We start from the raw sequence: 11,025 nt of genomic DNA on the forward strand, positions 1-11,025 counted from the left end.
GCCTGTTCAGGACAATGGGTGATTGATTCGATCCCTTGTATTTTCTCCTAATAGTGACTGAAGTCTTACAACTCAGTGATTTGCTGCGTGATGACATCCTTCCTGAACTTGGAGTGCGGCTGGAGGACCATGAAGGTGCGGGAAGCTGCTCACAACCCTGTTAGTGGGGCACACCACTTGATTTTTAGAGATTGCATTTGAGATGTTACTTATGTTTAAAGAGTTACATGGGGAGGCACATTTATCAAAAGATAAATTTTAGAATTCATGTGAGTTTTTGTAAACTCCCATAAATTTGAAATCCGACTAGTCTAAATTTATTCATAAAGTAAAATTTTTGAAACTCGGACAAATTTATACGACCCGATTCAAATTTGATCAAACTCAAATGTCAGGAAGGCTGCAAACATCTCCAAATTGGTCCCTGGACCTCTCCCATTGATTTAAACAGCAATTTGGTAGGTTTTAGGTGGCAAATAGTCGAATTCAAATTCTTAAAGGGCCAGAGTATGATATATCTCGAAAATTTAATTAAATTTTTTTAAAAAAAATTGAATTGAATTTCCATAACTCTCTAGTTGAATTTAACATTTTTTCAAAAATTAGAATTTTCAATTCAACCCTTCATAAATCTGCTCCTTCGTGTTACACATAAGAACTGGACTGTTTAGCAAGCTATTGCATCCTCATTTACCATTTTCCCAGTGCCTCCAGCTAACCAAGCATTATGGGTGATTTCTTAGTGTTTTATGAGATGGCACACTGGGGAAAAACAAATCTACTTATAATCTAGCCCCTCAGAAGAGTAAATTCCAGCCTGTCCATGATCTCAGCCTCAAATGTTCATTGATTGTGAGGCCTGGGACCCTTCTTTCCAAGAATGTGTGTTCTGCTTGAACTTTCTCTCATTGGAGAATAATATTCCTTTTCAGGGCTTCCCACTGTTGTCAAACTGGTCGACCGAGAGACTTTACTGAAGGAGAAGGAAGAGAAGAGGAAGGTAAAATGAAATATATAAATGCTACAGGCACTTTCCAAGCCCTGAATTGTCCATAGAGCAGAGATATATTCGATAACTTTTTTTCAGTTGCTTTCTGTTTAGTTTAAAGTATAATTTTTTACCTTCTCATGTCTCTCTAGAGCAGCTCTGGAATGGGGGGGGGGGTCACAGACTTGTTCTACTTTTGGTATATTACTTCTAACATTCCATAAATGCTACTGAGAAATATATAGGCGGCTTTTAATAAAGGCTGCCTGTAAGGAGGAGAAAAGAAAAAAAAATCTTAGTTTACTAACTGTTTATTCTGTCTGAGCCTGCATTACAAGTGGGCAACTCGAATAATCCACAACAGGGCTTGTGATCACAGTTAAAAGTCCCGGTTCTGCTGCAATGTGAATGGCTGAACTGGATGAAGACAATTTGAGCCCTCCTCTAGCCTAGCCAATCCCCTTGTGGCTGGACCGGGACTTAAGATGGCGATAGACGCAAAGATCCGATCGTACGAATCGAGGATTCGTACGATTTTCGACCGAGTGTGGAGAGTCCCGACATTTTTTTTCCTGCGGAGATCGGTCGTTTGCTCAAACAGGTTAAAAGATTTCTGTCGGCTGCTTCATGTATTGCCGATCCTACGATTTTCAGAGGGAGACTGTCACTAGCTTTGGTCTGACATAACTTTAGTATGATTGCTATCAGGGGCAGAACATCGGCTGATCTGTTCATTTGTACTTTATTTGACTGGAATGGTTAGTGGCAAGTTCGGGAGATGTGAAAGTCTGATCGTACAATGATTCCTACGATTGGATCTTTGCATCAATGGCCAGCTTTAGACTTTGAAGGGAAAAGGCATGCAGCCACGAATATCTAAAAGTCCCTAGGTTATGTGTGCAGTTAAATTAGATAACAGAAACATGGGAGAGGTGTCACCAAAGTGCAAGTTTAGTAGAAAAAATACAAGGGGACCTGGAAAGTAATATAAGGGAAAAATGGGTAAACAAGAAGAAACAAGAGATAAAGAAAGGGGTAAAAAAACTGGAATGTATAGGTGATGGTAGAAAGCAAATTTAATGATTTCAAATGAAAAGTGGAATAGAGTAGGGACAGGATATAAACTAGTAAGCAAACTAATACAAAAGTTAAAAAAAGGGTAACATGTGAGACAAGACTAAAGGGGTCTGTCCTGAAAAAGTGTATCTGTGCTGCAGCTACTGCTTTCTCTAATATCACACTGAGCTTTTTATAAATGCTGGCCAAGAAACATCCCCTCCACTCATCTGCATTCTTCTGTGTCTGCACCCAGAGCCACTGTGCCATAATGTATGTCATTGTATTTCAACCCAACTATATCATGTGCTTGGGTGTCAGTATCCAGTGTTTTTGTTGAATAATGTGCCATAAATAACTGATCACACATTATTCAGTGGTGGAGATACTATGCTATTAAGTCTGCACTGGATCCTACCAAAACCTTCCACTTCAGTTATTACAGGGTTCATACTGCAGTCCCCAAACTGGTGTTCAACTACATCTCTCAATACCCATAGATATTCAAAGGCATTTAGTGGGTTTTTCTGGGTAAATGTGAGATAAAATGAAACAGGAAAATTAAAGATACTTCCTCTTTTGCCTTGCAAGATAGATAGAGTAGAATTCCAGTGTACAACCTCCTTGTGTTCACTTTGTTGCCAGTGTTTTTAAATCAGCAGTGTGATAAGCAAGGGTAATAAGTACTAGACCCATACAGTACCCATCTTGCCACTTGTTAGAAGCAAATACGTTTCTGGCATTTACTGAGGTACTTTGATTTATGACATGCCATGTGTTTACTGGACATGCAAGACCAAATAGTCCTGACAAGTAAGGGCTGAATTCCACGGAGCATTGATGTCTGATTCGTCACCAGGAGATGACACACATGCAACGTGTCCGATGTGCAGAAGATAATGGAACAAAAATCGCAGGTACAAACTACATGTATCCGACTGTCGGATGAAGACGCAGCATGCAACATTCACATATGACAGTCGGATACATGTAGTTTGTACCTGCGATTTCATATTCAGTTCCATTATCTTCTGCACGTCGCATGCATGTCATTGCCTGGCGACGAATCAGACATCAACGCACCATGGAGTTCAGCCTTAAAGGGTTAAGTAGCCTCCCCAAAAACAAAATTCCCTCTCCGCCCATGGAGAAACATATACAGAATGTAGCAGATTGTAACAGTTCACAGTCTGCCCTTGGATTACTGAGCTGCTGGGCACATAGGAACATTCAAGTGTAAATGTCATAATTAAAAAAAAAAGGTTAAAAATAGAATGCAACTGCAAAAAGTCTTGAACTGTGGCTAGGGCTTTGAATTGCGACAGTCTACTCATATTGGGGTCTGGGATCTTTCAGATCATGAGTCAACTCCTGCACTAGCGGTGCCCTTACAACGAGTTGCATCCTTTCACTCGTGGATGGTTTTCCCCCTGATTTCCACTTTCTTCTTATATTATTTAGTGATTAATGTCATTGTCCTGCACAGTTTGCATTCATCCCTTTTCCTCCAGCTTTGCTACCTTCCATTTAGGTACATCTCAAAAATAAAGTTATTTTCAGCCAACACTTCATTCAACTTAGCATTAGGATGTAGATTTATCCTTAATATTAAAGCACGAGACAGAAGTTTCCCCCTTATAGAGAATGCACTGGCCATAGACATTTAAGCTATAAAAGATACTTACTGTTCTGCACTGGCAAGGGGAATCTTCCTTGGTCTTTATTTTCATGAAGAATAGCACTAACTGTTCCTTACCTCTCAGGCTGAGGAAGAGAAGCAGAGGAAGAAGGAAGAAGCAGCAAGGAAAAAACAGCAGCAGGAGGTGAGTGGCATACACATTGTTGACAAGAATGAGCATACAAATGATTAATTTTAATTGATATAGCACTGCTTGTCATTTGGCTGTGTTTGCACTGGGCACTGTTGTGTCTGTTTTTCATCACTGTCCATTATACTTCAATAGTTAATCACTGTCTGTCAAGCTGGCGTGCGCCTGCTCTTAAAGGGTACTCGCCCCAAAAACTCGTTTTTAATGTAAAAGAATGTCAATCTAATCAACATTTTCAGTGGTTTAATATTTGTGTGTAAATGTAATTTCGACTGAAAGCTGATAATTGCTCTGGTTCTAACGCTTAAAACAGTGTAGCAGAAGTCAGTTCTCCTACAGGCCTGTCAGTCAATTGTCAGTCAATTGCTTCTGCTACCTTGTTTCAGGAGTCGGATCCAGCAGTAAAGCGAATGTAAACAGACAGGTATGGCTTTTAAAAGGGTAGTTCACCTTTAAATCACATATAAGTATGACACACACATTACTATTCTGAGACAATTTGCAATTGTTTGTGTTGTAGCATTTTGTCCAGCAGCTCTCACGTTTGGAATGTCATCAGCCATTCTGGCTGATAGGGTCAAATTTAACCTAATTATTGAAGATGAAAAAGTACCCCATTTGCTTCACACTCGCTCAGCAGTCTCTCAATTATTACAACTACCTATTAAATAATATCTGTGTTAAAGTGTAATGTTTCTGATTACCTATAGTAATCACAGACCAATTAAGAGTATAAAGTGCAGTGCTATAATTTAAACAGTTAAAACTACCAATTAAATTAAACCTTAATTAAATGACACTAAAAGTGCAAGTGCAATACAGTTCATTCTGTTAATTATAGTAAAGCTTAAAATTATAGTGATATGATCCTTAATAAAATCAATTCTACTTAACACAGGTTAGTATCCTTACAATAAGGTGTATTATCGTATAATTTACAAATATACCCACAATCAATCAAATTGAAGAATTAATTGCAATATTTGTAAAGTGATAAGTGCTTATTAATTACTTGTGGCTGGCAGTTACCATGAATTCATTCCAGCTTAAAAATTAATTCATTAAGTTTAAAGTGCTTGACAGTGCTTAACAGTTAATAAATAAGGTAGTTGATATAAAGAGGACCACAATTAGTAGGATAAATATTAAAAAACACACAATGCTCAGGTTCAAAGTTTAAGCGAGAAATTGGGAAATGGAGAAGGTGTAGTTGTCCCAAATCTCTACCTAAATTTTCTATCCCTGGGACACCACAAAGACAAAGAAAGCAGAGTACCCGGGACTGTGGTCTCAAATTTTAATCTAAATCCTGAGAAGAGACTGAGAAGAGATGTATAAGACTAAAAAACCACAAATCCACAGGTTCTTGTGAGCTTTAGTATCAGAGAAGAAAATAGTGAACCGAGCACAGGTTGAAGTTGATATCTTTCCCCACCCCTTCTATTCCGTCGAAACCCAATAGACTAAAGAATATTTTTAAAATGAGGTTAAAAGAACTCCAAACGCCGACGCGCTTTTCGCAATAATAGCTTTGTCAAGGTCAAATTTAACCTAGCAACAAAGCAGTGTCCTGAATGAGAGACTGGAATAATAGGAGGGGCCTGAATAGAAATATAAACAATAATAAAGTAATATTTACAAAAAAGAATTGTAGCCTCATAGACCAATGTTTTTTAGCTGTTGGGGTCAGTGCACTTCCCCCCCATTTGAAAGATGGCAATCATCAATCAAAAAAGAATAAGCCATTCTATAATACAGTGAAACCAGCAAGCAACATAAAAACCAGCTTCTGTTTTTTTATTAGATTAATAACTGTGGCAGCCAATGGTTCCAGAGGAACACCTCATTTCTTAATGCAAATAGAGGGGTTTTTAAGAATTGGCTTATGTTTTCACTTTAGGTCCCCTTTAAGAGCAGAGGGGCCCAAGGGGAGATAACTGATGACTATCTGTTTAACTTCTAATCTCACACACAGCACCTTGACCTGTGTCTCACTTTGTGTCTGTACAGGCAGCCAAGTTAGAGAAGATGAAGATCTCTCCCAGCCAAATGTTTACACTGGAAACGGACAAATACTCCCAGTTTGATGAAAGCGTGAGTTAAATTCCCACTGGTGCCTGAGCTGCTCGGCTTCAATTTTTTTTAAAATCACTAACCTTTCACTTGTGGCACAGTCCAAAACTCTCATACACTCTAACCCTAACCCTACAGATAAGACAAAAGGTCCTCTGCATTCTCCCATTATAAATATATTATGAACTTTGAGACATTTTTCGCCTTAATCTACTAAATAAATGCCCAGGGATTGTTTGTCTATATATTACAATATATTTAAGATGCCCAACTACGTCAGTCATCCCTGTTCTGGGCAGTCTGACTATTAATGAAGTGGCAGAATCCAGATCTCCTGTTCTCACTTCTCCAGTTCACACAATACCTTCTTCATATTTTTTATCACCTGACTTCTGCTACTTCTGCATCTGAACATGCAGTGCAGTGTTGGTGTAAGTCACTGGTATTAACCCAAAGGTACTATAATATCTTAGTTCTGGGGTTACCAAACCACTTTACTTACTGTTTCTTTGATGTCTGGCATGGTGCCGAGAGATTGGCAGATTTCCAATGTGGGTCGTTATTCTACCCACTTGTTTGTTTGGTACTGAATTTATATCCTTATTGTTTTCCAGGGTTTCCCCACTCATGATACAGAGGGCAAGGAATTGAGCAAAGGGCAAACAAAGAAACTCCGCAAACTCTTTGAAGTGCAAGAAAAGTTACATAAAGAATATTTGCAAATGGTCCAAAATGGGACCACAGCTTGAGGATTTGTAGAGTTTGTGCCGGGCCATTGGTTTTGTAGCAGAAAATGTGCGTTTTCATATTCCCACCATGCACATATTTATTACTCTGTAAATAAATGGCAACGCCATTAAATTACCGCCAATATGAACACCACAATTAACCTTTCATTTGGGGTATTTTCTAGCTCTGCTTGTGTCTCATAGCCCTCAGTATAAACTTCTTGTTCCCAACTACCAATCACAAATAAATTCTTTATAAATTGTCTTTTGGGTGTAATTGGTCTGCAGGAAAAGCCACAGAGGTTTGGAAGAGGGTGACATGATAACTATTGTAAAATATGCTGGAGAGACAGGAACAGGTGGACCAGAACAGGGGAGAAAGTAGCTAATGAGTCATAGTGACATATCGAGGGGTGAATTTTTTGTTGACCCGCACCGACCCTAGCCTGGCAGATTCGTACCCGCACCGACTCTAAACTGGCAGATTCTTACCCACACCCTAACCTGGCAGATTCTTACCCGCACCGACCCTAACCTGGCAGATTCTTACCCACACCCGACCCTAACCTGGCAGATTCTTACCCACACCCGACCCTAACCTGGCAGATTCTTACCCGCACACGACCCTAACCTGGCAGATTCTTACCCGCACCTGACAGATTCTAACCCGCACCAGACAGATTCTTACCCGCACCCGACCCTAACCTGGCAGATTCTTACCTGCACCTGGCCTAACCTGGCAGAATCTTACCCTCACCTGACCTTAACTTAGATTCTTACCCGTACCCGACCCTAACCTGACAGATTCTTACCCGCACCCAGCCCTAACTTGGCAGATTCTTACCCGCACCCGACCCTAACCTCGCAGCTTCTTACCGGCACCCGACCCAAACCTGGCAGATTCTTACCCGCACCTGACCCTAACCTGGCAGATTTGTACCCGACCCTAACCTGGCAGCTTCTTACCCGACCCTAACCTGGCAGCTTCTTACCCGCACCCGACCCTAACCTGGCAGATTTATACATGCACCCGACCGTAACCTGGCAGATTCTTACCCACACCCGACCGTAACCTGGCAGCTTCTTACCCGCACCCTACCCTAACTAGGCAGATTCTTACCCGCACCGACAGATTCTTACCCGCACCCGACACTAACCTGGCAGATTCTTACCTGCACCTGGCCCTAACCTGGCAGATTCTTACCTACACCTGACCCTAACGCAGATTCTTACCCACACCCAACCCTAACCCTGCAGATTCTTACCCGCACCGGCAGATACTTACCCGCACCCGACGCTAACATGGCAGATTCTTACCTGCACCTGGCCCTAACCTGGCAGATTCTTACTCGCACCTGGCCCTAACGCAGATTCTTGCCCACACCGACCCTAACCCGGCAGATTCTTACCTGCACCTGCCCCTAACCTGGCAGATTATTACCCACACCTGACCCTAACCTGGCGAGTTATAAGCCTGCGCCCACTCTGCAGTAACGACTCAGAAGAGGTGGGCCTTGCAGGTGCAAATCTATATAAAAGGAGAACCTGGAGGCAGAAGCGGGGCACAGTATGAGTGATGTATAAGTTCCTCCTGCGGCCTGCAAACATTGTGTGGAAGTTGGGCAGGTCCCATGGGTGTCTGACTGTCCCCTCCCATTGCTAATGAGTAGATTAGTTACCAAGGAAAATACCATCAAGAGACTGGAACAAGACAAAGTATCAAGGGAATATGGCAACTTTGCCTGCGTTTTGCGCTTACATGCATCTGTGTGTGTACAGCCCTTTTCAAAATAATTGAGTGCGTCAACTCCTGCGCTTCCCTGCGGCTGAAAGGAAAAAAATAGCAACGCAGGGGATCGCAGTCAAAAACGGCCATGTGTAAGAGGCAAGCAATTTAATTTTCCTTTCTGGACTTCGTAGATTACAATGCACTCCCCACATTCTCCCTCCTCGTCACCTAATTGTGTAGCCAATGCACAGGCCTGGGTATCAGGTGGCCCATTCTGGCACATAAAGAAGATGTTGACACAATGCTAAGCTTGCTTGAATAACAGTGTCCAAAAATGGCGTCTGCCTGCTTGATGTGATTGTGAATTTCAAGACTAGAAGAAACCGTATTGAAATAATTAATATAGTTTAAGTGAAGTTTATTTTGTTTGACTAACATCATAAAATAGGACTTGGAATTATTTCTTAGGGTGACAGGTCCCCTTTAAAGGGATACTGTCATGGGAAAACGATTATTTTTCAAAATGCATCAGTTAATAATGCTGCTCTAACAGAATTCTGCACTGAAATTCACAGGTTTTTTTTATATTCAATTTGAAATCTGACATCCGGCTAGACATATTGTCAGTTTCCCAGCTGCCCCCAGTCATGTGACTTGTGCTCTGATAAACTTCAGTCACTCTTTACTGCTGTACTGCAAGTTGGAGTGATATCACCCCCCTACCTTCCAGCAATCCAACAAAAGTACAAGACTGATTCAGTTACATTAAGTAGGAGAGAAACAGCCTGCCAGAAAGTAGTTCCATCCTAAAGTGCAGGCACAAGTCACATGACTGGGGCAGCTGGGAAACTGACCGTATGTCTAGCCCCATGTCAGATTTCAAAATTGAATATAAAAAAATCTGTTTGCTCTATTGAGAATTGGATTTCAGTGCAAAAGTCTGCTGGAGTAGCACTATTAACTGATGTGTTTTGAAAAAAACATGTTTTCCCATGACAGTATCCCTTTAAGGTATACTGCCCCATACATTTCTGAACTACAGAGCTGGAACCCTGCTGCCTGTATGGATATTGGAAGCTGAAAATGACTGCCCCTGTACATCTCAAAGCTCTAGAGCCCTCTGTGCCTTTGGATACTGTAGACTCACATCCCAGTGCCCCACTAATACCCTAGAGCTAGAATCCCCAGGGAAACCATTAAGTGGATGCTGCAGTCAAGGGCCCCATTACAGTGGAGTCCTAAAAGAGACAGAAGTGTGATAAGGGCACACGTTTGGCAGGGTTTAAATATAATGGGTTACACCTGGCAGATAAGAGGCATGGCCATACATACTCAGCTCTTCTGTTTACGTAAGGGCCGAAACAAATACCGGTCTTCCTATATTATTATCTTTCTAGGGCCCTGTAATGCCTGATGATTCCTGCCTCTGTTGATAGATGTAGAAGCTGGAACCACTGCCCTTCCTAATGTTGTACACTTGTGTTCAGAATAATAACGGTGTGTTTAAAAAAAGTGAAAAAAGCTCAGAATCCTTCCAGTAGCTTTTATTTCCATACACACAAATGCACATTCTATTCCAAATCAAACATGAAGAAAAATGTATCACAATGTGTGCTATTCCTTTGAAGAAAGTAAAGAAAAGAGAATATTAGGCTGTACAAAAAATAATAGTGTGGGGGCAGGTTAGGAGTCTTGGTCTGAGACGCTGGTTAGCCAGGAGTCAAATCGGCAGCGCAGCGAGAGTAGGAGGAATTGACTGGCAGGGTGGAGAAGCAGCAATAAACATCAGGGGACCACAGAGACAGACACAAAAGTAGGCACCAGAAGGCCTGGCTGTTGGACAAGCCTGGCACAGTGCCAGATTCAACGGGGTCAGGGGCACAGGAAGATGATGGCAAGGGGGCAAGTCTGACAGGGGTAGTGCAGGGTCAGGCAAGATTGGGGCAGATGGAGAGGAGCAGCCAGACACGGGTGCTGCCAACATGAAGGAAGCAGAGCAAGAACACAACAAGGAAAGAAAAACTATCATTTTGCCATCACTTGTTCAGGAGCTGGTTTGACAGGCCTTTTTGCATTTATCTCCTCCCAATGGGCTATTCTATATTCTGCAAATACTTTTGAGATGTTTAGTAGTTTTACTGAATGTGTTGTCAGGAGGTATGGCGGGGTACGGCTATCTGGTGCACTTTCCAGAGGACACCATCCAGTGGGCATCAAGTGGTTTGTGGACCCAGAGCTATGAAGTAGGACTCACAAACAGAGTCAGGCTTATACTCCCAGATGTGGAGATGTTAGGGTTGCCACCTTTTCTGGAAAAAAATACTGGCCTTCCTATATACTGTATTTATCTTTTTCCCCTATTAATAACATTGGGATCAACCATCATTTTTACGGGACAGGCCGTTAAAATACCGGCCAGGTGGCAACCATAGGTGATGGTGGTCTGGTCGTCAGGTGAAATTGGCTGGACCTTAAAGCAATGGAAAAGAGCAGGGAAAGTTAACAACACTTGGTGTTTCTCCTCCAATACTATTAATATCCATATTTCTCTTTGCTCCTTACTTTGTATATAAAACTGACTTCTTAAAAAGCTTTAAAGGAAAAAAATTTGGAGCTGCAACT

At 41.6% G+C, this 11,025-nt stretch overlaps 1 protein-coding gene across 2 annotated transcripts in view; it reads left to right on the forward strand.

Annotated features, from left to right (window-relative positions):
- Window positions 1-6,939, forward strand: part of cars1.S (cysteinyl-tRNA synthetase 1 S homeolog) — a 32,819-nt gene extending 25,880 nt beyond the window's left edge. Inside the window, exons 19-23 of one of the 2 annotated variants that reach the window (XM_018259431.2) lie at window positions 55-135; window positions 933-1,000; window positions 3,808-3,867; window positions 5,884-5,967; window positions 6,561-6,937. In XM_018259431.2, coding sequence (XP_018114920.1) covers window positions 55-135; window positions 933-1,000; window positions 3,808-3,867; window positions 5,884-5,967; window positions 6,561-6,695 — 428 coding nt within the window. In that variant the 3' untranslated portion in view covers window positions 6,696-6,937. Of the gene's footprint in view, window positions 1-54; window positions 136-932; window positions 1,001-3,807; window positions 3,868-5,883; window positions 5,968-6,560 lie in introns of both variants that reach the window. The other variant, NM_001087317.1, reaches the window with a different exon arrangement.
- Window positions 6,940-11,025: the final 4,086 nt, after the last annotated feature.

The sequence above is a fragment of the Xenopus laevis genome, chromosome 4S (genome assembly GCF_017654675.1).
Source record: "Xenopus laevis strain J_2021 chromosome 4S, Xenopus_laevis_v10.1, whole genome shotgun sequence".
NCBI lineage: Eukaryota > Metazoa > Chordata > Amphibia > Anura > Pipidae > Xenopus > Xenopus laevis.